A 25,024-nucleotide genomic window follows, 5' to 3' on the forward strand; every position below is an offset into this window, starting at 1 on the left:
TGTTAACACTACGTTTCGATTAAAGTGACGTCTGTTCTGTAACGTGAGTGCCGACGTTACGTTGGACAGTGAGCTGCCATTTTACATGCCATTGTAGTCGACGTGCCTCCTACTCAAATTACACAAAGACGTCGGTCCACATCGTAAGATTTGGCTCAAAGCCGAAAAATGAGCATTGAGCAGCTACTCGCATGAAATCGATTTCCACGATGCATGAGATCTGCCAGAATTTTTTTTTTTATGTTTAGATGTACAAATATGGGAAGGCAACTAAAGCAGCACCTGCTGTTTCTTACCATATCGATGCGCACACAGAAATCCGCGCGCGCCTTGGCAGAGCGCCAGCGCGGAACACGACGGCAATGCCCCGCGTCGTGCAAACGTGGTACATGTGGAAGTAGTAAGAGAGCAGCGTTTCATGAAATGCGGCCCGGTGGTTTTTATCGCCTGCTCTCAGTCTTTGCGGATCCTAGCAGCAGGTATATCTCCCTTACTTTTCCCGAAGGGCACATACGTCTTACGCAAAAAGACCAATAGTGTTCACACGAGCCTCGACTACCGGCCGATAGGCAGCGTTTCCTGGCCACGTCTAAAAAGTGCTGCAGGGCCCCTTAAGAGAGAGAGAAAGAAAAGCTCTTTAACGAAAAACAGAGAATTCTGCCGGCGTATATAAAGGCGCCTACATGCTACTCAGTATAGGGGAGGGGACTGAGAACAGAAAGGCCCTAGGAGCAGGAGGGCAGGAAAGGAGAAGGAAAAAATTCACAGCATATCCACGGAGTGAATGATGATGAGTGGGCGAAGCTGCGGAGGTTCATCGGTAAACCGTGAATCTTCCATGAATTCTGCCCAGTACATCATAACCGACGTGAGATCGGGCGCGTTTATACTAAAGGTTCGATGAGAGTTATGACGACTTGCAGCTCACTTTAATTTTACATGTACGCTGTGAATTCATTGTTTAGAAAAACCATTGCTTTGGAAAACATCTGGCGTCTTTCGTTAAGCAGCTGGCGTCTTTTCGTTTTGCTTTAGAAACATCTGGCGTCTTTTCGTTTCGCTTTTAGAAAACATCTGGCGTCTTTCGTTGGTTTATTTCATCAATCAACGGCGTTTTTGAACAAAATTTTTATTCTTTAATCACGCACAGGAGAAATCTCACCAGGCACTACCTTGGAGGTAAACAATGGCTGCTAATGGGAATGAGAGACAGAAGAAGTCGGCTTTTAGCTAACACTTACACTTCTACTTCTACTAACGTTTCCTACTGGAACATGCCAATGGCTGCTAATGGGGAATGAGAGACAGAAGAATTCGGCTTTTAGTTAACGCGCACGCTGCGAATTTTTTATTGTTCAACAACGCACAGGAGAAATCTCCCACCGGCACCACCTTGTTTGGAGGTCAAGATCTGTTACTAGCGTTAAGACTGGTTACGCACTACGACGGGGACGAACGGGTGCCGCTTTAAGTAGCTTCGCCCCCAAAAATAGAAGAGAATATGATCGTGGCCCCTTAAGTTATCTTTGTGGCGCATTTGATGCCACGTATAACTTGATGTGAACCGACCTTTGCTACGACGATGCGCTGCTATAGACTGCATTCACTACAAACGCAGAAGTATACGCACTCTACAGAACCTATCAACGCTTCGCCGAAACCGCATCAGCATCATTTTCGCCGAACTTGCCCGGTCTCGTTGATACGAAGAATAAGCCGCTTTACTGATAGTGGGCTTTTGTTTGCTCCTTGATTCGTGGAAGAGTTGAAAGGGTGAGAAAATACGGGGTTTGGACTTTGTGAAGGTCAACTGCGACAAGACCTCTGCTCAATAAACTGTGCCAAAGCATATTGCTTCCCGCTGTGAAATTGCGCCTCGACATCACTTTGACATCACGGATAACTCAGAGCGAGAAAGGCCCTTAGCAAAGGGAGTGCATCGCACGAGCAGTTGTGTCGCGTCTTCAAAGGTCTCCTTCGTGAAAGGACTGAGGGAATAAACAAAGACGCAACATGATCATACTACAAAGCTGAGCTTGCTTAACAAAATACCGCATAATAAAGCTGTGCCTTCAGTATGGTGCCAAACCTAACAATCCCTATGTCCAAATACATTCGCAGAAAAAAAAGAAAAAGAGGCGTCATTTTTATCTGACCACGTGGCTGGTGTTTTTCAAGGCAAGGGAAAATAAAGAGGAGAGCTGGAACAGCGAGAAACTTCAATAGGACAAATGTTTGAAGAATGGCATCGTTTCACTAGCGCAATAAAATAACAGAAAAAAAGAAAATATGACGTAGCAACAGTGACGGTTATTCAACGTATCGCTAACTACCACTGTTTCTGTTTCGCACTTTGCTCACTTTTTTTTTTTTTCAGTCCACGTAACCTATTCAATAACACACTCCATCCCTGCTGTAAGACTGACCGGCACAGTTGACGACGTGCTTCGCACGTACGGGTCCTCGACTTGTCTCGACCAGCCATCGACCGTCCCTGTGGTCCCTGGAGAGACCCTGCACCACCGTGCCCTGGAAGATTCGCGCCCCGTACCGCTTGGCTTCGGAGGCCATGGCCATGGTCAGCGAGTACGGGTCGATGTGGCCATCTGCCGGGTTGTACAGACCGCCCAGCACCTGCGCGAGATGCGGGGACCAGATTTTTTTTTTTAATGTAGTGTCATATGCGGGTCAGTCGCAATGTTTTCATCGTTCGATGAATTGACTGCAGCATTTGTTTGCTTATATAAGTGGAAGCGAATTGAGTAAAAGGCAGTATTCAGGAGTTGAGTATGATTGCTCAGAAAAAAAGAAACGGGCGTAAGAAAAGAAGACACACCCAGAGCGAACTTTCAACTAAATTTATAGTGCCACTGAACCATGGTAACTGTCTTTATTTTTTATTCCATGTACACGCATGCGCATCCATACAGTTTCAATATGTAAACCGGTTAATTGGCACAACAAATTAAGTTGAATGTTTGCACTGGTGGTGTCTTCTCCTCTTAAGTCCGTGTCTTTTATGTTGCGCAACACTCAAGTAATGGATTACCAGCTCGCCGAGAATGCTGCTTTCATCAAGTATTTAGGAGTAGCTGGTGAAGCTTCTCGTCGCTACAGAAATGTCAAGTTGCGTGAAGGTACCGACTTGGCAATAGTCCCGAATCACTGATTTTATCATCAAACAAAACCACAGTGGATTACTGGTTGATGTTTTTATTCGGAAAGTTCCCTTCTATATAATCAAGAGTTCGACGAAATTTCGTATGGTCAGGTAACATGATTATGTAGAAGTTGATCTTACCGAAGAAGTCAAAGTTTTTGTACGCTATATAGACGACTTCGGCTTTGTGCGATGTGAGAGCGCCCTACGCCATCTGGTAGAAGCTACTAGCGGCCATAATATTCACTAAAAGTGCGTGTGTGACAACACCTTTAATTTCCTCGTTACCTTCGTACGGCAAACCGAAATAGGACTCCCGTTTTGCTGTATGCAGGGAGGCAACTCATACAGGCCACTATCTAAATTCGAATTCTTGCCTCTCTGACGAAGTTGGCGACATGCATCCGTCAGCTCAAATGACGACAAAATGAAGAATGAGTTGGAGACAATCCGTCCCGAATTATCCATAAACGAGTACGCAACTGAAACTCATGTCTTGCATCTCGAGCCGCCTAAAGGAATCATCAGGGAGACAGAATGGATTAAAACTAATAATTGTTAGGGTAATACGTCCCAAAACCACCATATGATTATGAGGGACGCCGTAGTGGAAGGCTCGACCACCTGAGGTTCTTTCTGACCCAAATTTCAACCACCTTGGATTGTTTGACGTGGATCTAAATCTAAGTACACGACGCTCTAGCAGTACGCCACTATCGAAATGCGATAGCCACGACCGGGATTTGATCCCGCGACCTTCGGATCAGCAGTCGAGCGCCGTAGCCACTACACTACCGCGTCGGCTCTGGAAAAAACTATGAACGTGGCTTCTTGCTTTAACTTTCTGAACGCCGGATGTGGCCAGCGTTCAAAAGGCACGCGTAAACTAACACATCGTCCACGGATGCGCTCCCTAAGACACTCAGAAGAGCTTGTGTAAGGGCTAGCTGGAACATACTGGGCGATAAATCATTATATCAGTTGTTAGATGCACTTCGTCTGTGTCGTCCCTGTATTTGTGTCTCGTAAACTTTGCAGCGCTTCCGTTATCACCCTAAGTCACATTAATGACGTGTCTGAGTTCATGCAGCCTTAATTGGAGCAAGGGAAAGCGCGCAACAAATATTGGCCACGTTGGACGTGCCGAAACACATACCTTGTCCAGGTTGATGAAAGGTACCTGCTGCTTGATCTCGTTGACGGTGATGAGCTTCTGCGGCGCCTTGTTCCATCCCTGGCGCTGCATCTGGTACCGAAACTCGTCCATCCTAATCGGGTCCGAGGCAAGTCGGATACTGCCCGGACGGTGAAAACCGAGGTCCTGCAGCAGGATTCCTGTCTATAACACTTTGTCAACTCTTGAGTGCTCAGTTCCGTGATACACTGCCGTAGCCCCAAAGTTGAAGGCAAATGTTACTTAGCGAGGGTCTCGTTCTGGCAGACTTGATGCCTTCAGGTAATATGCGAGGGATTATTGGTCAGCTGCCATCTCGTAAAAAAAAGATCACGTGCTACGTGACGCCCGTAGACAAGAAAGACCGTTCCACGCGAACGGCGCTGATACACTCCCAGATTTAAATGCACAGAGGCATACCCGATAAAGTGGACGGGTGGACGACCACCGCCGTAGCTCAATTGGTAGAGCATCGGGCTCGCTATCCGAAGGTTGCATGTTGTTCTTTCGTTCACTTTACTTTATTCACATTTGTATCCTAATTGCTACAAATAACGTCCTCTATACTTTCCTTGACGTTATATTCTGTTGGTTCTCATTAAGGTTGCGTCTAACAAAGAAAAACAAGCCCTTAAATTTCCATTACTTTTCGTTTAGATAAGCTAGGTTACTTTTGTTGATTACAAAAAGAAATGGACAAACCTCACCAAACCCTGACCGTACCTGCACCTCTTAAGTGTATTAGAACAATAAAGATAACTTTGTGTTGTTGGTAGATGCCTGTTGCATTAAGTTTACTGAATTTTGTTGAAAGATCTACTGATTTAATATTTCAGCATAGGAGTAGGCACTTGGGCGCAGCAGTATTTTTTTTTTAGAATCTGCTCCTAAAAGAGTTTCTTTTTTTTTTAATCTTCGTCTGACGTTATCTCTTTACGATAAACACGTGTCACCTCTGTCTCAAGGGTTTAGATGCAGCTAATAACCGACAGCCTGGTTAACACAAGTGATTTCAATTCAGTTTGATTCGTCGATCTGTTACCCTTTTTAGCCTCACTGTATCTCTTATATGTATACTAATAGTTTGCGTGCGCCTCGCAGTGCATCTCGTTCGTCTTCTTCTTCTTTTTTTTTTTTTTTTTCACGCAGCTTCGCTGCTGTGACCTTGCCATCGGTGTCTCGACAACAGCACTATTACTCGTGTACTATTCCACTATTTATAGCTTGTGGCCTCGAACTTCGAAGTGAACATACTCGGTGGCTTCACGTGGGAGCAATTACTTGGTTGTGACCTTTACTATATTGACCAAAGCGGTGCTGCTTTTCATTCTTTATTGAGATATTTTGAAAATAACTGCATATCTGCCTACCCGTACTTTACTACGACAATAATAATAATAATAATAATAATAATAATAATAATAATAATAATAATAATAATAATAATAATAATAATAATAATAATAATAATAATAATTATTATTATTATTATTATTATTATTATTATTATTATTATTATTAGTAGTAGTAGTAGTAGTAGTAGTAGTAGTAGTAGTAGTAGTAGTAGTAGTAGTAGTAGTAAGTACTTTATTAACATTTGTAAGGAGGTGCCGAAGCCTTGTAGAAGGCACGAGACTAAAAAGCCACCTAAACATCGCCCAATGTTAGCGGTGTAAGCATGTTTCATGTCGGCTACCTTGTGCTGCCGAGCAAAACTAGCGCCGTGGTGTACCCAGAAATTCCCTAGTCAAGTTGGCGAGAGCAGACGAGAGCAACGAGAGGCCGAGTTGAAACTGTTAGAGGCACTTGATGGCGTGTGTTCTTTAAAGATTTTGTCTATCTGTGTCATGCTTTGTTGTGTTACCTCGCGAGTGTTCGCTTAGAAGTGACTGAGATTGCTGAGACATTGACTCTGCTGTCAATTTGGATGAAGCGCGAAAGACAGGGACAGAAAAGGCACACATACCCACACATACTGCGCTACGTGTGGGTGTATGTGTGCCTTTTCTGTCCCTGTCTTTCGCGCTGCTCCCTTAAGTTAGGTTGAACCATCTAGCCAACAAGTTCACGCTTCAAGGTATCAGTGGTGTTCCGATGTAAGCGCCTGGTATAACTCAGTGCGCTCCAGAATGAGGGATTTGCCTTGTTAAGCTTCATCGCTGCACAGTGGCGTTATGCGAAGAAAACTAAACGTCACGCTGTGAAGCTCTAGCCCTTCGTGGCCGAGAAGGGTTCGCTGCCGCAAAGTGGTTGATAAAACATTTACGGCTTCGAAGCAACTTAAAGGAATCAGTCATCTCATGAGACTGCCCGAGACGTGTGAATATTAAAGCTTACAGGCGTATTTTCCATTTGTAATAATGGATATATCGAATTATTTCGCGATTCCCTTCGAATCCGATGTGCCCGACGGTCGTCAAGTGAGGTGAAACTTGAGGCACTCGAGAGCGTACGTTGCGTCAAAATGTCTGTGTATGCCCTGCTTTATGTTACCTCGCGAGTATTCGCTTGAATTTATACAGATTCTTAAGACAACCAGCAGCGCTAAGAAATCCATCATCAGCCCATTTATTATTTGACCTGAAATGTAGCAGCTGGCGTTTGAAGTAGACATCCGTAGCGGCGCCTCGTCGCAATTGTGCAGCAAGTTGACACTATGCGATCACGCTGAATTCAGGCCACGTGATTCATTGGTATCTTGTAATAATTTCTGTTGGCATAATTAAGTTTCTCCATGACACTATTCCAAGCTATTCCAAGAAGTGGCTTGGTATGTTCTCTAATGTAGAGGGTTGCTGCTAATTCGTTTGCCTGACGGGTAGAATTGAAGAAACCTTTGCTATGCACTTGCGCATTTATTAGACGTTTGGGTGCTCGTACGGTGACTGGAGACTGCGTCGGCGCCTTTTTTGTAATTAAAGAAGACAAAGCATCAGGTAACGTATGTGGCAGTTACGATTTCCCTGCTGGTGGGCTTCGCTGCACAACGAATCATCGATGCACAATACATGCTTTTTGGCATAACACAGCTGAAATGCCATAAAGCTGACTATAGTGAATCTGTCATCTTGTAGCACGTATATATAATGTAAATATATAGTGCATTGAATCCAAGGGGCAGTGCAAGCATGGCGTAAACAAGCAGGGTACGAGTCAAAATATGGGCGGCGTGCGCAGCACAGATTTCTTTGCGCTCCACAATGAAGGAATTGCTTTGTAAGTTTTACCGCTACACAGGGGTGTAATGCGACGAAAACTAAATGCCACGCTGTGAAGCGTGCTACCTGTGGCTGCAATTAATTGCCGGAAAGAGTATCCGAGACGCATGAATATATATATATAATATATATATATTATATACATATATATATATATATATATATATATATATATATATATATATATATATATATATATAATATATATATATATATATATATATATATATATATATATATATATATATATATATATATATATATATAGGAGAAGACACATATAAACGACATAGACTGGCTGTCGTTTATGTGTCTTCTCTTGTCTTCGTTTCATTGAGCTGCACATGCTCAGCATATATCAAGACATGTACCAACTATATTTAAGCTTCAGGCAGGCATTTTATGCATTTTAATTACAAGTATATCGAACTATTTAGCGATGTCCTTTGATTCCGATGCATGCGAGCTTTACTGTATATACACTTAGCCGACAGTGTGCATTCGTAACACATTGGTCGGTTCAGCGAAGCATTATGTGGTGAGGAGCATTGATTTTCCTGGCGTAAACAAATACTTTTTTTATTATACGATATTTAAGAGATGTTGGTGCTTCTGTATAGCACCGGCTACTCCTTTTCACTGATGATAGGATATGTGAAAAGCACAGCAATGAAAAAAACATATTTCATAAAGAACTAGGCAAAAAAAGTTATTCACAATGATGTTTCATATATCAGCTTGATACCGCACGCATGCGATGGGAGCCATGCATGCATATGCGACATACATATAGCGGTTGAGGATGGCCTAGATCCATCACCACGATGTGTTCGGTAGGCACCGGGAACTCCACTGATCTGATGAGAAAATAAGCAATCTGCATCGCTGCGCCTAGTACACACATACTGTGCTCCAAGTAGGGAGGTCGGCTTCGGCGTGACGCTCGTTCGCGTGGTTGCTCGATCGCCGCAAGCATTTGTTTAAAACAAGCAATAATATTGATTATTCGGTGACTATATATCACGGAATATATTGGAGCTAAACGTTTTTCTAAGGCACCTTTTGGGAAAAGCTGGCTTTTCTGGAACCACAAAACAAGTTCCGATCATGTCTCAAACTTCGTCGTCCAAAAAGAACCAGCTTCGTAAACTAATGCGCTTGATACGCCAGCAAGGTTAACACAAAAATGAAACCTAATGCACTGTCTCATTGAGCTGAAACAAAACTGATTCCCCCGCCTTGCGAACTGCGTGCCCCTTAGTCAAAAAGTGGCCCTTCTCAAAGAAAGCAGCAAGTATGTACCTTATCCGTGCGTCCACTAAATCAAGCCACCTGCATTTCCATGGTTAAATCGCATGATCAACGTCTCGCACGCACGTAGAGCCACGGGACTAGGCTAGGTACATCTCGCTTGGAATTTCCTAGGGACAGCACCAAAAAGTGGTCTGGCAACGCGGGCATGTTTTGGTGGCTTTTTAGTCGCTCCCTTGTAGAAGTATCGTTTACTCCTTTGCTCTTCTTTCCAATATAACGAGGTGCACGTCGGAAAGTTCAAAATGATAAAGAATCACCTAATAGCTCCCGCGCGTAGTTCACAGTTCCCGATATAAGTTGACACTGTACAATACACAAGTGCGAGACACCCAAGTTCAATAAATCCAACTAAGTCCAATAAGGTCAATGCAGACAAATAAAAAAAGAAATCGTTGAAGGTTCACGAGTCCCAGAAAAGCGAGCTTATTTTGGACTTCAACTCAACGGCGATTAATTCCTATCGCCTTGGCGCATCGAAGGAAACCGGTGGATCAGCACGAGCAGTGCAGTTTTCAGTCAAACCTTTGAAAGGATATAGCGTCACCCGTCCCTTCACCTACTCGTCCAGTGTCTAGTTGAAGCGCGGCGAACAAGTTGATGCTGTCGTAGTGGATCCTCTTCATGTTGATACCCGGGTGGTAGAGCGCCGCAAGGCCAGCCTGCAACAACGATTCTAATTAGAGTACGAATGTAAGTTATTTTATGGATTGATTGATCGATTGATTCTGAAATACATATGTTATGTAAAGCGTAAGCAGCAAAGCTTAACTTGAGGTAAGAGAAATGAATTTGCTATTATACCTGGTAAAAAAAGGTGTCCGGCCGACGCCCGTAAATTGCTTGTGCTCGTAGGCATCACAGGAAATATTTAGCGGTTATATACGAGGTGCATCCTACAAGACGACACCTGCCGTCGTCTCTGTCTATTGTGTGCTGTGTTTTTTGCGCAATCCTTCCTTTTTGAAGCTAAGCTAAGCTTAAAACAGAAAGAGAGGGAAAGAAAGAAAGGAAAACAAGCAGGAGGGAAAGCGATATGCCTTCGGTACTGGAAGTTGTAACACAGCCAGTCCTTCTCAAACACGATGTGGTACGGAAGGAGAGATATAAATATAGCTACCTGTTGGCAGTCTGTGGGTCCAATCAATCAATCAATCAATCAATCAATCAATCAATCAATCAATCAATCAATCAATCAATCAATCAATCAATCAATCAATCAATCAATCAATCAATCAATCAATCAATCAATCAATCAATCAATCAATCAATCAATCAGTGGGGTGCCACATACCGCGTGCCATGTTGAGCCTGCCGTCAGCTCACTTTTCTCGAGCAGCAGGACGCTCGGGTTGCCCAATCTGGCCAAGTGGTAGGTGAGGCTGGTGCCCACGGCACCACCTCCGATCACAGCCACCTCGACGGTGGAAGGCAGCGCCTCGGTGACGGCCTCCTTCTTGGTCTCACGCGACGCCGTTTTCGTGCTGCGGAGTGTACAGTACATCGAAGGGACTAAGTGGCAAGAACGTTGTTTCTGACCGGTTTGATCATTCTGAGGTTGTACCGGCAAAGTGGCTCAAAAGAAACACGACCAGAGAAATGAGTGGAAGTGATCAGGAGGGCCGAAAGACTCCCTTTAGTTACAGTGGTATATATGACACCGCAACGAACCCAGCTAAAACCACAAGGATATTAGCTGCCTTCATTAATAAACGGATTTTTGATACTTTTATTGCGACAGCAATTATATGGACAGTCTCGGCTGGATTTTGTTATACCATCTTGTGACTTGGCGGGGCACTTAAGATGGATGGATGGATGGAAAACTTTATCCAAGTCCTCCAGAGCGCGTGTCAGCTCTTGCGAGCGCGTATTCTCTTTATGATGGCATGGTATAGATACACCAACGCCCGGCACACGTGAGTGTCGAGAAACTATGAAACGCCTGTTCATCTCTTCTGTACTTCTCCTCATTGCGACGTCGGGTACGTCTCCTTACAGAGAGGACTGCGCCCACTGGACTCCACTACAATATTTTCTGAGGCGAAGATTCTCAGGCCATGGCCGCATCCGATAATAGCGCGGAGAACTATTCGTGTTCTGTATGCTGTGATTATTGAGAGATACCAGGGGCGTAGCCAGAAATTTTTTTCGGGGGGGGGGGGGGGGTTCAACCATACTTTATGTATGTTCGTGCGTGCGTTTGTATGTGTGCGTGTATATATACGGAAGCAAAACTGAAAATTTTCGGGGGGGGGGGGGGGTTCAATCCCCCCAACCCCTTGGCTACGCCCCTGAGAGATACCGCCTTTAGTGACAGATCGTAGTTCTCCTTGTGTGCTCGCGCAGGGCTCGCCCTCTCCTTTTTTTTCTTCTTTCTATTCCCCATGTTTTTATCACTAGCGTAGGGTAGCAAACTGGACGCTCGTCTGGTTTAAACTCTCGCTTTTCATCTCCTTGTATTTATTTCTCTCTCTCTCTCTCCCTCGTGTACTGAACGGTATTGGGTCGTTGCAACAAGCAATCAAAACCGGTAATTGCTTATAGCTCCACGTGAGCGTATATTTCACTGACGTGTGTTACCGCAAGTCCTGCAATACATTCCTTATAGATGCAAGATTTCTCAATAAGGCGACTAGTGCTTGCACGAGCGGTAGAAATTTATTGCTAATTAATAAACAACTCGTTAATTAAGTTTAGATACAATTGCTTCTCGTCCCATGTGATGCCGGCGTTTACGTGTGTAGCCGATGGATTTGCAAGACCTATATGCTTCGAACTAATTCTGCTTCTGAACCGACTGCACTCGAGATCATTTTCTGTAACCAAGATTCTATGACCATCAACATGTGCGTCGAGGGCGCAGGAGGCAACGAAACCGCTACGGAAATACCTAAAGTCAACAGATTTGTGCGACCGATTGTAGACTCCGTGTGCTCTCCAAAGTATGCTCGTGATTACGCCGATCCCTCTCTTTTCTTCCGTCTCTCTTTTCGCCCCTTCATCCCTTTCCCCAGCGCAGGGTTCCACCCTTCTTTCTCTGATTATGACAGCATTTTTGAGATTTCCAACGTGTGTTCGAATAAGTTGGCGCTTCAGATATTTTTCTACCTGCATGTTTACCGCAAGTGCGCTTCGTTAGTGTGCCATGAACTTTCTAAAGGATGGATGTGTGGGCCAGTTGGTAATTCTTATTTGTTCAAAGAACTGAGAGTGCGGGAACAAGGACGAGGTAGAACCACGCTCGTGTTGTGTGGTTCTACCTCGTCCGTGCTCCCGCGCGTTCACTTCTTTTAAGAACTTTCTAGCGCCACGACGAAGTGTGCGCCGGTGCATATTTGTGCCGTGTTCCGTTGATTTAATCGCGCAGAGCAAAGTCAACGCGTGAAGTGACCGTTATCTGCGAATGCAACCAAGCACACACGTTGAGTGGACGGATGGTGCGTGTTGTGTTAAGATAACGTGTCTTTCTGATCGCGCTGTGGGCAGACCCAAGCAGAGAGTACACGCGGAGGTATACGATGCAATCTCGAGTATCTCGCCTTATTTGTTTGACTGACGACGAAGGACTCCAACGTGTAAGAAGAGTTGTAGCAATCCTTTGAGATTGTTATGACAAACGGCCTCCTTGTTGCTGCGTGGGCTCCCAGGTTGCGCAGTTTGTAAATGCGACTCTGCTTTTCTTTCCGAAAATGCATTAACGCCATTCCGGAAAAACAGGCACGCGATTGCCGTCGATCATGATTGTTGGATATTGCACCACCTTGGAATATTTTTGACTGTTTCTCTGAGCGAGTTCGGCGAGTGACTCGCACTGCTAGACCATCTGATCCTCACTATGTGAAGCGCAATGCAAATGAGATTGTTAATGAGAAGTTAATGTGGCGCAGCTGTCACATGGCTTTCTTTGCGCGTTTTTACTGCAACGTCTGCACTGCTGGTTAATCCATCTGAATGTTCACGTTTCCCGAGCCACTGACGACACAAGGTATGCAGAACGATCCTCCCTTAATTATAATAAATCATGGGGTTTTACTTGCCCAAACTACGATATGATTATGAGGCACGCCGCAGCAGGGTCACATAGCTTCTTTAGTGTGCGCGTGAATCTAAGTACACGGACGTTTTTCGTATTCCGTTCCCGTCGAAATGCAACCGCCACAGCCGGTGATCGAACCCGCGTCTTCGTGCTAAGCAGCGCAATGCCATAGCAGTTACGCCATGACGGAGAGTCCCCTCTTAATAGGAATAGAAACTTGGCGGGCACAAATGATAGCGGCGCGTATCGGCCGCATTGTGTTCGAAAACGACGAATTTAGGTATATAAAAAAAGTGATAGCGCGGAACACGCAAGCACGATACAGGCGGCCGCTGAATCGCCAACGGGAGTAGCTGAATCGCCAACGGGAGTATTTTTTTCTGGTAACTGGCTCGCATACAATGTAGCGATCCCATGCGCTGTCTAGAGGGGACCGTCCCGTCTGCTGCGCGCGGTGGGTGCAGTGATCGGAGCACGCACGCAGCCTGGTATAAGCTCGAGCAAATTACAGGTGTGTGAGAGAGTATCCCCACCTCAGGTGCCGTGTGCCGAGGCGGTCGGCGCGTCTCACGCAATGCCGCAGCCGGCTTGCACGTCCACGCAACACGGCTGCTGGTACGCATCCCAAGGTCGCCATTCTCCTCCGCCTCCTCCTCCGTCGTAGTGTCAGAACGCGAAAGACGAGCTCTTGCTTCACGCTTATGCGGCGACGCTATAGAACATCTCGCTGCGACGACGGTACGGAGACGAAACAAAGGTTCGGAAACCCGAACTCGGGAGCGCTTTTTGTAGGTGGCTCGGACAGTGCGAAGTGTGGACATCTGGCTGTGTTCACATTCGCGCGGTCTCTTGGCGCAATTTCTTGTTCTTGGAGTGGCCTCTTTATCACGAATACGAGCTGGGGGGGGGGGGGGGGCATGGGACTCCTAGCACGTGCTGGCCGGGCACCGCCCCCCTCCTCCCAACACTCCCGCTCTCCCTCTCAACCGGCCGCAGTCCGCTGCGATCCGGACGAGAGCCAGCAAATGCGCGCCGTTTTTTTTGTTGTCTGATGCAACTTTGTTATCCTCCTTGTCCTCGGGCACTCTTCCTTGTTAGTGTTTCCCTCTCCTGCTGGGCAGAGAAGAAGGGAGGCTGACTAGTGGGGGGAAGGAGGATGGAGGAGAGAGCACTGCGGGAGCGGAGACCGATCTCCACTCAGGCCGAGTTGAAGGGCAACTGTACGCGCGACATGTGCACCGTAGCGGGAGCGCCCTTACTATACAGTCCCGAAGATATATCGATAGGCTCTTCTTCTTTGCTGCTTTCGCCACCAGCATGTACACATGACGGGAGAGAGAGAGCCCTCTCCGGGGGTTTCGGGCCGTGTGCACATCGTGCCCCTATTTAGGTGGGGTCCCGCGGGCGCGAGCGAATTCCTTCGTCCCACTGCTGGTGTCGGAGAGCAACAAGTGGTCCCTCTGCTGCCCCGACTTCCCAACAGATACCGCCATGGTGAGCCCGCTGAGTAGCGTTAGACCTGTTTGCCTTACGAAGGCGCGCGAGTTCTTTTCTTATCCGATTATAGAGATGCTCCTTCTTTTATTTTAATTTATGGTAAGACTCACCGTAAAGCAACACCGGTGTCCCCTCCAATCTTATCGAGAAGAGACGCTCTCCTGCTTGTAATTTCGACACCTCCGAAGAGTGCTTCCGCTCATTCTGCCGTTCGGAGACCTGTGAGAATCCAGAGTTATCGGTGGAGCACAGGTACTGTTTTGAATGCTTTGCCCGTGCTCGGTAAAGGCTTTGTTCCCTCCCTTGTGTTAGCTGCCAAGAGGGCAGAATCATCGACGTTTTTTGATCCATGGTACAAGGAGGAAAAACTGAAATTAACGTGTTTTCTTTTTCTCACTTGTTCCCATTCATTCTTCCTTATTTGAATCTTAGTTTTGTGAGAGCAGTGTCACGAAAGGTGTAACACGTTCATTCGTACCTACTCGTTGATATGCGCACTATATTCCAACAATAACGTCGGACCATGGTGCAAGAATAGCTTTTTCGAAGTGCATTGCGCTGTTAAACCGCCCGAGCGATACACAGCGCTGAAGATATTTAAAGTGCGTTCGTGGCAAATCACGCTGACGAGAACGGTTCGTACAAGATGCTACAGCCATTGCTCGACATGGCTGCGGTTACTGGTTGCCTCCCGCGTCCCTGCATCCCGCACGGCTTTCCTGCAGCCGCCGCGTTTTCGCGCGGATAATGGATGCTTCCTATCATGGCCACGTCGGCCCGCTAGTGCCGCCCAATCACCTTCGAAAGATAGCATTGCAGTCTGCAGAATGTTTAACTTAATCTGGCACCAAAAAGTGGAACTTACGAAGAGTGCACCAGGGGACTGTGCTCCAACCTGATCATAAACACTTCGCAGCGCAGGAAAAACAGACACAACGAAGACGACACCAGACAACACGTCTTCTTTGTGTCTGTTTTTCCTGCGCTGCGAAGTGTTTAAGATGATCAATCAACAGGCCCAATTCGCCACCACTCCAACCTGAGGTTTGCATGTGCAACCTACAATTCAGTGTCAGTGTCGTTCCCGTCTTTGCAAGGCGCGGCGCTGCAGTCGCTGGGAACAGCACCGCAGCTCTCAACAACCTGAGCTTAAGGCTTGCAAGCGACAAGGAGGGACGAGAATCACGGACTATACTCGCAACATATCAGTTGTGTGGAATCCCGCAAGGTGGAGGAAGGGCTATGACAGGGAAAAATGACACACACCCATTTAAAGCATAATGCTACAAGAAAATTCATACAGATTTCCGGGAAAGTAAAGTGTCCTAGTTGACGAAAAATTCGACCTTGTTCGGGTATCGAAACCGAGACGAACGCCTATTCAGGGCAGTCGCTCTAAGAATTATGACGCATTGCTAATTGTTTCTTGCCTATAGTTCGTTCGTATACCTGTTACGAAGTAGCAAGACTCGAAACGGTATTCTTACGATTTCTTACAGCCACTCACGCAAGCTACGCAGCGGGCACAGTGGCTCAAAATGAACCAAGTTTACGTCCATAAAACCACACTGCAACCACACGCACCGAAACACGATTTAACCTCCGCCGTGATACGTCGGAAATGAGGTAGTGTTACTGGCTGGAGCATCTACACACAATCTCTATAGACTGGACAGCGGCCTATTTGCCACTGAACTCTCAGGCAGTAAGCGAGTGTGTGTTAAAAAAAAAAAAAGGCAAACGATTAGTATACTGTATACCTTGCTATAGGAGAACTGTATGCAGCTGTCCGCATACAAAACATGAAGATACACTCAACCTGCAGTATATACCAAGTTTACGGAACGAATCGTATATACACTGGCCGCTTATACGTGTCAAAGTCATCTTTCATTACAGTTGCCTAAGTAAAATCAGTTGTAAACAAAACGCAAGTTTAAACGCCTCTTTAAGGATTTACGTAGCCTTCGTAACTGTAGCGCGCATTACTTCCCGGACGTAGACAAAGCACCTTTGAAAGCCTGTTTAAAATAACAATCTTTAAAATAGAATGCCTCGGTCACGATGCTAAATGGGCTTCGAGGTGTCTGCTCGACCTCGTGAGAAAGTTACAGCCTTTCGCGCATGTTTAGTTTCACAATGTAGGAAAAAGACCATATGGCGTTAATGATCCTTGAACTTTTTTTTCCTCGTGTACGATAAGTTTAGACACGTCATAACAGATAGGCCTGGTTACGGTACTTCGTGACGCTGCCGCTAATTTGCTGCGTACAGACTTTCATGTCTAGGCTTTCAGCTCGAATCAGCGGTTTGTCGCAGTTGGAAACTGCTTATCTCGGCGTGCCCTTTGTTAGCATACAGAGGCCGAGTCGAATACCTGCGGAAAACGTGCATGGCGAGTCAAACCCTGCCGTCGCCGCCTGCCGAGTTATCAATTTGCTTTAGCAGTGATCCTCCCATCTTTGTGGTCAGACAGCTGATGCGTTCTTTCGCGTTGCACGCATTCTCATTTCTGTAAAAAGCGGCCACCAGCTTTACGAAGTGGTTATTAAAGCAGCGTCGCTCGTATATAGCCGAGTCCAATGATATGCTTAGGTCCGAAGACGCGTAGACGTTATTAGTTCTCAGCTTTGAAATTTATTCGCATCAACACTCGGGCACTGGGCGTGCAAGTAAGTGACTGGGATTTAATACACGCAGGTCGTGCGAATTGCATCCGTAGGTCACTTGGGGGTGACAAACAGCGCTCTGTAGGCAATTAACTGCGCGATCTGAATGAATGAAGGAATGAATGAATGAATAAATAAATAAATAAATAAACAGTTAAATAAAATATAAATAAATAAAAACCCTTCAAATGATGCAATTTTTTCTCTTTGTTCATCCGAATTGAGCCATTGATTCTCTTACAGTTACTGCGGACAGTTTCCTTTCGCGCGCTTCCTCGTACGTGCGGAGCGTTTTCGAACTTGATGGGCGATTCCAGTGGTATGGAATTAACAGCTTCTTTATGAAATGCACCCGAGGAAGAGACAACCGAACGTTTTTTATAGCGAGGAGCTAGCAGTCGAAGAACAATGGTATTTCTTTTTCTTTTTTTTTCTTTTTTTTGTCCAGGAGCTTGTCCTGTGGCAGAAACTCGTATTCAGATAAAAGCACGGATGTCCATCTCATGTATTCAAGAAATTGCAGCCGCATTTTGCTGAGCTTATCGTTCACGGGCTAACGCCTCTGTCTTACTGAAAACTGGGCTAGTTGGTACGCAATCATCTTCTAGTTGGTGCAGCACTCACAAAGGTGACCTGTCAGCGCACGTCCTGTGTATTTCTTAAGCTTTGTCCTCGTCTTTGCGAGCGCTACATCAACTAAAAGATGAACTAACAGTCTCTTCGATGCAGAGTCGTGGCTTTTGGCAGCTCGCAAAATTATATTGTGCTGTAGAGGTAAAAACAGCACTTTTTGTTCGTGGCGTCTTCAGGTGTCAGACTTCAGGCCAAGTCGGCTGAAAGTTTTATGACCGAACCCGGCCGGAGAGTCCGAAGAGCGACTTCCCCATGCCGAGAAAGATTACCCGTAGTTTTCGAGGGCTGACAACGTAGGCCGATAACCGCGTCGTAAAGGCACGCGGAATGTTCTAAATAAGGATCACGGCGATATTGCCCGTCCAACTCTGCAGCTCAAGGAAGCCAGTAGACGGCCGCGGTGGTGTAGTGATTACGGTGCTCGGCTGCCGACCCGAAGGTCACGGGTTCGATCCAGGCCGCGGCGGTCGCATTTCGATGGTGGCGAAATGCTAGAGGCCCGTGTACGGTGCGATGTCAGCGCACGTAAAGAACACCAGATGATCGAAATTGCCGGAGCCCTCCACTACGGCGTTTTAAAACAGCTACTTCCTGTAACAGCCTTCTCTTGGCCTTCTTCAGCGGGTCTCCCTTATCACAACGGGTACGTTGGTCTTCCGAAAATTGTCTATCATAGGATATATACCTATAGCATACCTACAGCGTAAAACGACACGCGAGATTCATTTGCGGCACATCCCCGTTGCGCTTTCAAGGACGTAAACATGGTGAAGCCTATTCACTGATGAAGCCTACCCGGCTTACTGGCATAGTACCAGCATTGTCTAATATTGGCTAATTGTTGGCTATCTGCTCGTATAACAATGCAAAAAAAAAAGAAAATAGACGTGTACTACTCTGCCTCTGCCGCACTACATCAAATGCTTCGCACAATACGGCAGTTGTAATGTGCAAAACCGGGCGCAGTAATCATAAAGCAGATTAGGACAAGAGGACGAGTGCGTCACGTATAGCGCGGGTGCAGACACGCACGCGTCAAGAGCGTAAACAGTCCCGGCTTGTTGCATAATCAGACGTTGTCCGGCACGCGCCGAGCTGGGCAAACATTCGCGGTAGAGTAAATAAACCGAGCGCTCAATCTCGACGACATCCGGCTCCCGATAAAGGAAGAGACTACGTGAGATGTTATCTACGCCTCGTGCTTTTCCGCGGCAGATTTTGAAGTGCCTCGCGAGCATTGCAGACGTAGAAGAAAAAAAACATGGCTGATCCCTCTGTCATAGGAAACGGTATAACACGAAAGTGAAACATGTCTTCACAGACGTAGTTGAGCGTTAGTTGTGCATTGTTGTTTCGGCACAAGGGCGAATGAAGGAATGTTATAGCAACCAACTGTAATGTCGCGAAGAACGGCAAGCAGCTCAAAACTCGCAACGCGCTGCTCGAGCAGGAAGGACGCACGGAAAGAACATACACAGGATGAGCGCGAACTAACAATTGTCACAGCTCGACAGTTAAAGCGCGCTGCTCAAACACAAAGGAGGACGCACGAAAAGAACTCACAAGTATACACAGGATGAACGCGAACAAACTGTCACAGTTGTAACTTATTTGTGTGTGAGCAGCGCGCTCCTTTCGTAAAAGCGGCCGCTGCAGTGAGCGAAGTGACCTTCGTGCTCTCTGTAACTTCAACGCAAACTTACGATGAGAGCACATGACATACAAGCAACCACGCCCTGAGGAGGCGCGCGCGCATCGCAACGCGCGGGGCGACGACCTTCGAGCCCTTCGCGCCATCTCGCTAGTGATAACGAAAACACGCTGAAGTGCCCCGATTTATGAGTACCGCCAACGGTAAGTGGTTATATAAACAGCTCTTGCCGTTGGTATGCTCACGACTGTGCCGTCTGTGGCCGAGTCGGTTCGCGCTGCGGAGCGAGAGGTCGTAGGTTCGACTCCCGGAGACGGAACTTCTTCTAGTTTTTTTTCTTCTTTGCCATTTGATAGTGTATATTTACAACGTCATATTAGTGACGGAAATACGTCAGTGGAGCCGTGATGGACCCTGGAATAAAACACTTTCGTGTGAAAAAGAAATGCACGTTTGCATTGTTGCATTGCACTGAAAGTTAATAATAATATCTGGGGTTTTACGTCCCAAAACCAAGATATGATTATGAGAGACGCCGCACTGAAAGTTGCATGGTTACACCGAGACGGACTCAATTGGATTGTTCCTGCGTATTGTGCATTAACATGTCCCTGGCACTGTGTACGCAATTTTGTATTCGACTTGTTTTCTGACCTTTACGTCCAGCGTTGTCAAAATAAATAAATAAATAAATAAATAAATAAATAAATAAATAAATAAATAAATAAATAAATAAAAGTTACTCTTGATATTCGGGTAAAATGAACCCTATGCGTATGCAGTGTGACTTTGTTAAACTTCGATTTTGAAAGTACTGATACACATGTCCCCTTTGCTGAAGGTACCACCACGTGCAATGGTAAAGAAAAATGTTTTGTTGCTAGTCATTCTTTGGCTGAGAGACGTGGCTTGTTGAATACACCGTTGAATATGGTAATGCCATGTGGGTCAGTGCTGCAAAACACTGAAATGAAGTAGAAAACAAGTTACGTACACAAGTACACCATGAATGCAGAGTCAAATAATGCTTGTCATGCAAATAACTTCTGACTTATCAATACAGTGTCGTACAACAAGCCTCTCAGCTGGCGACTCTTCCTGAGCGACGATCCTCACCGTTTCCTTTTTTTTTTTTTTAACCGCTTGCGGAGATCATTGGCAGAGCCCTTCGTACTGCAGAGGACACAAAGACAGGCCGAAAATGATGATGATGGTGACGAGACACCGAAGTTAAAGTGCTCGGCTGCTGACCCGAAAGACGCGGGTTCGATTCCGGCCACAGCGGTCGCATTTAGATGGAGACAACATGCCAGAGGACCGTGCACCCTGCGATGTCAGCGGTCGTTAAAGAACCCCGGGTGGTCGAAATAATCCGTAGCCCTCCACTATGCACGGCGTCTCTCGTAGCCCACAAAGCAATCCAGCCAACCGAAGTTCAAGGTCGGGAGAACCCGTTCGCAGATGGATTTCCAGGCAGGCGATCGCTACTTTCACCGGTCGTTTTCTCGGAACGCTGTGCATACACAATGTGCGAGAGCCCCCCACGTTCCTCGCGCCCCGCTGTCAGTGGGTTTCCCGCGGTTTCCCTCCAAAAAAGAACCCGATTGGTTTGGTGATATGCATTCGAAAACTCATTACTGCTTTCCGACCCTGTTGCAAGCTCAATGAGTTTTGAATTGCAGGAGTGTGCTTAACTGGGCTGGTTGGTACATGATTACGGCGAGAGCAAACAGCGAGGGGCAGAGGGGGAGATCACGCGAGAAGCTTTTGCTCTCCTGGTCCTCAAGAATATGAAGGGGGAAGGGGGTGTCTGAGCCCTCTCTCCCACTCTGTTTTTCTGTCCTTCAGTTTCCGTTATCCTTATGCTTAGCAGACCCGGTATCCCCGCCTGCTATGTGATGATCGCTGAACAAGGGAGCGTCCCCCGTTTAACCCGAGCCCGAGAATCCGCACAGAAACCCTCAACACGCATTCATTCAATACTGCGAACACGGATATTTTTGTTGTCAAATATTCCGTTCTATAATCATAAAAACCGTGTTCCCCGAAATACCCACCTATTCGTTCCTAAAGCATCGTTCCATATCTTTCATCAAAGAATTAACCAGCCACACCGTCAGGGATGAAATTTGTATTTTAGTGCGCTAAACCGTGCTTGTTGCGTGTTAGGCAGTTTCCAGGCCTAGCTCGCCTGTGCAAGGGGTTGACGAGATGCTCGCTTCTCCGCAAGGATGACTACTGTATTATCCATTCCTTCATCTAGTTTATGAATGACATCTTCTTTCCTATATTTATTTATATTTTTGTACATGTAATAGCATACTATTTCTGGCCTATTCCCAAAAGTGGGTTTGTGCCATTTTTTGGACATCATCATTATCGTCGTAATAATAATAATAATAGTAAAGAACATTATGGCGCCAGTGTAAATTGTCCAGCTTGACCCACAGTGGTCATGGGGAGCCGGTTCCATCATTAAGAAGGCATAATTACCCGGGGAGACCCGGCAAAATTGAGGGGTAGCGGCGCGGCGCGGGGGCATGTCCTCAATATCGCTGCCAGCCAAAGGTGAGACCGTACGCTTTGCAAACCTCTGCCTGCGTGAACTTGTTTTCTCCAGTGGCATGCGATTGCTGCTGGCGGTAACGACTCGGTTCTCAATTGTAGCGACAGTAACGCTTTCACACAGTAACGGTTATGCTCGGAAGAGGCTATTTCAAAACGTATGGCGCCTGCTTAATGGTTTTGTGTGTGTGCAGGCAGTCAACAGGGGTGTAGCGGGGGTTGGTGGGTAGTAATGACGCTAATTTTCGAAGCCACCTTCGAGATTCGGGCATAAATGAAACACTGATAATCATAGCCGCGAGAGAGCTTCGCTAATTAAGACGCTAATTAGGTAAATAACACATTGAGACAGTTTCGGTGGAGCTTTGCCAAGCCGAAAAGATTATAGAGTTTGTCTGGAAAAACGATGCGTCTTCACGACTTAAACACACGTGACACCATACCCTCCGCTGTGCTCTCGCTCTCTTTTATTTGCTTATTTATTGCTTGAGATCATGCTATAGTAGGCGTCGGTGTGTACAAAAGCACCGCGCTGTCGAACCTTCGTTCATGTCGCCGCGAACTCATTTCCAGATCAAAAAAAGAAAACTACTTTTGCAATGGCCATCTTCTGCAGCTGTCACAATTACCGCGACGCCCGCAAAATGTTATCGTACAGCTGCGTGTAGCAGCCAAGGAAAAAAAAGACGCGAAGTGCAAAAGGTTATACATAACTGACAACACGGTATGCAGTCAGGCGTTGCACTTCGTGGAACAGTTACGCATTAGAGCTTGCGTAACGCAGCCGGATTAGGAGAGGTAAAACCGGTCTCGTGACGTCAAGAAACCGGCTCTGCCATATGTTATGTTTGACTCTGCGGTCAAATCAGCTGTACGAACGATAACTAGCGCAGCGTTCTTGTAGGTGGCTGAAAACAATGCATTTCGTGCGTTAAAAAAAAAAAGGAGGAGGAGGGATACTAGTCAGTAATAACTATGGTCAGTAAAGAGCAGCACCCAAAAGCACGAGTTCGCTTATAAACTGACAATCGCACTGTGCGTGGAAAGTTACAGGTTTGACAAGTGCTCCAAATGTCTGGTAAATAAAGCAGCACGCTATGGCAAAAGTCAATAAAGTTTTGCTTCGTAAAAACAACGGGTTCGGCACTTTTCCTCGTCGCATCTTTCTGCCGCGTATCTTGCACTTGCGTTATGTCAAGTACCATGAAAATCTACATACTGCATAGTCCGTGAAGCTTCTGAACGAAGGCAGCATGCTGATGTCGCATTCACACTTCGCAACGAAGTACGTTATAAGGAACGACTAAATTGCACAAGCATAAGAGAGAAAGTGCCAGCACAGAGTCGATGTGGAAGCAGCCGCAGAAGTACCCAGTGATTAAACCCAACCGGTCTCCAAACGCACTACAGTCATATTCCTCCAATCACAGAGTCACGTGTTAGGTTAGGTTGATTTCTAGAGCCACGTACGGGAGAAAGAAACAGCGAAGGCATGACCACATTGATTGCACGATTAGCCGGCTGGCAAAGGAACAACAGCATCTACTCTAGCCCTTCGATGCTAACAGGACATCTTGACTCGCGGGGATATAGTCTAGAAGGTCTATAGTCGGATACAACTTTAAAAGTCAGCTTCATTTCCTCCTAAAAGGCGAATGAACACAAGCCTGCACCAATGGGCGCGCACTCGGGACTGACGTCATGAGCGGGGCGGCCGGTGGCTCCGCCGCGTGCCGCGCTTCGGTCGTCTGGGCGGGACCTCTCTTCACTTCTTAAGTTGTATCCGACTATAGATGCCGTCAAACTCTTGAACAAGAGAGGTTTCGTAGACCAAAACACTGCGGCCGATTTGCCAGAAATAAAAAAAAAAAGAGAGAGAAACTTGCTTAGACACTGTTTATGTCGTTTGCTCGGTAACTTGAAATGCCGAATATAATGCTGGGGCCAGGCTTTTATAACATATAACCCACATCATTTTATTATTTTGTTCCTTTCGTCCTTCGCAGAAAGTAAATCTAAAGTAAGTATACGCCTCAGTTGCCTGTCCAAATGTACTTGTTCAAGACTCCTCACCATCTGTATATAAGTGACGTTGTATCACCGTTTGCGCCTCGAAAACACGTGTCTGACAGAGTGCATATTTACAGCTATTTTTATGAGTCTGGGAAGTCGACTATCCAAACTGAGCTCAAGTGTATCGGCGAACGACTCGACAATGAAGTCAATTCTTGTCTTCGCGTATGAATGTAACTTGAAATTCAGGACTGCATTCCAACTGAGGCGATGCGAACTCTCCGGTGCGTTCGTTAATTTCATTTCCTGCATATTAATTACTAATAAAAATAAGCGCTTTCCGGAGACCCCGTGGTCCATACGCATTTCATTTTGGTAATTTGGTAGCTCAACCCTAACAAATACGAAGAAAGAACATACAAGCACAAGCGCATGTTCTTTCTTCGTATTTGTTAGCGTTGCGCTACCGAATCACCAAAATGGAACCACACCAACTCGCCAAAATGTTTACGCTTCTACCGTACGCATTTAATACATGGGTTACGCTTATATGTCCATGGGTTCAAGTTCATATTCGGGAGCAGTAGCGAACTGTTTTCGTTGCGGCCGATCAACTCGCTTGTCCTGCGTATAAACAATGAGGCCGGATGCACGCTATCACACTGCCGTGCGAAGCTTCGCTACATCGTCGATTTATCTCCTTGTACGATAAGAGCCCGCCGGGTGATCTCTCTCGTGACGCTTATCGTCTCGTGCACAAATGCACCCGAGGCGAGTCTCGAGTGTGTGTCTCCTCTCGCAGTCGAAAAACAAATGTTGACGCAAGACTGGAATTTCTACACCGTGCTTGCACACCTTGCGTTGTCGTATGCTCGCAACAGCAGTTTCGGCGCAGGAGTGTAAACTGTTAGAGGGGTCATGAACCACCCCTCGGGCTTGATGAGAAAACACACCCTGCGGATAGCAGACAGTTCTATGAACAGCTCGGCCAAATCTTACAGTCGTGCCCGGCAAGGGTATAGCTTAGAGGCGGAGCGCGAAGTTGCCATTTTCTCAGACGTCATCTTTTCATAAGCCATCTTTTCAGAGCGTCC

General features: G+C 46.3%; 2 protein-coding genes across 2 annotated transcripts in view; one reads left to right on the forward strand and one right to left on the reverse strand.

Moving 5' to 3' along the window:
* LOC119387354 (dimethylglycine dehydrogenase, mitochondrial-like) overlaps window positions 1-13,615 on the reverse strand; it is a 31,976-nt gene extending 18,361 nt beyond the window's left edge. The window contains 5 exon segments of the mRNA XM_049413493.1: window positions 2,427-2,634; window positions 4,317-4,481; window positions 9,427-9,525; window positions 10,158-10,347; window positions 13,436-13,615. Coding sequence (XP_049269450.1) covers window positions 2,427-2,634; window positions 4,317-4,481; window positions 9,427-9,525; window positions 10,158-10,347; window positions 13,436-13,539 — 766 coding nt within the window. The 5' untranslated portion in view covers window positions 13,540-13,615.
* Window positions 13,616-14,216: 601 nt separating this feature from the next.
* The window catches only part of LOC119387357 (betaine--homocysteine S-methyltransferase 1), a 34,386-nt gene continuing 23,578 nt past the window's right edge, over window positions 14,217-25,024 (forward strand). The window contains exon 1 of the mRNA XM_037654719.2: window positions 14,217-14,396. Within this exon, the coding sequence (XP_037510647.1) occupies window positions 14,394-14,396 (3 nt within the window). The 5' untranslated portion in view covers window positions 14,217-14,393. The remainder of the gene's footprint in view (window positions 14,397-25,024) is intronic.

Source organism: Rhipicephalus sanguineus, chromosome 3 (assembly GCF_013339695.2).
Source record: "Rhipicephalus sanguineus isolate Rsan-2018 chromosome 3, BIME_Rsan_1.4, whole genome shotgun sequence".
NCBI classification, from domain to species: Eukaryota; Metazoa; Arthropoda; class Arachnida; order Ixodida; family Ixodidae; genus Rhipicephalus; species Rhipicephalus sanguineus.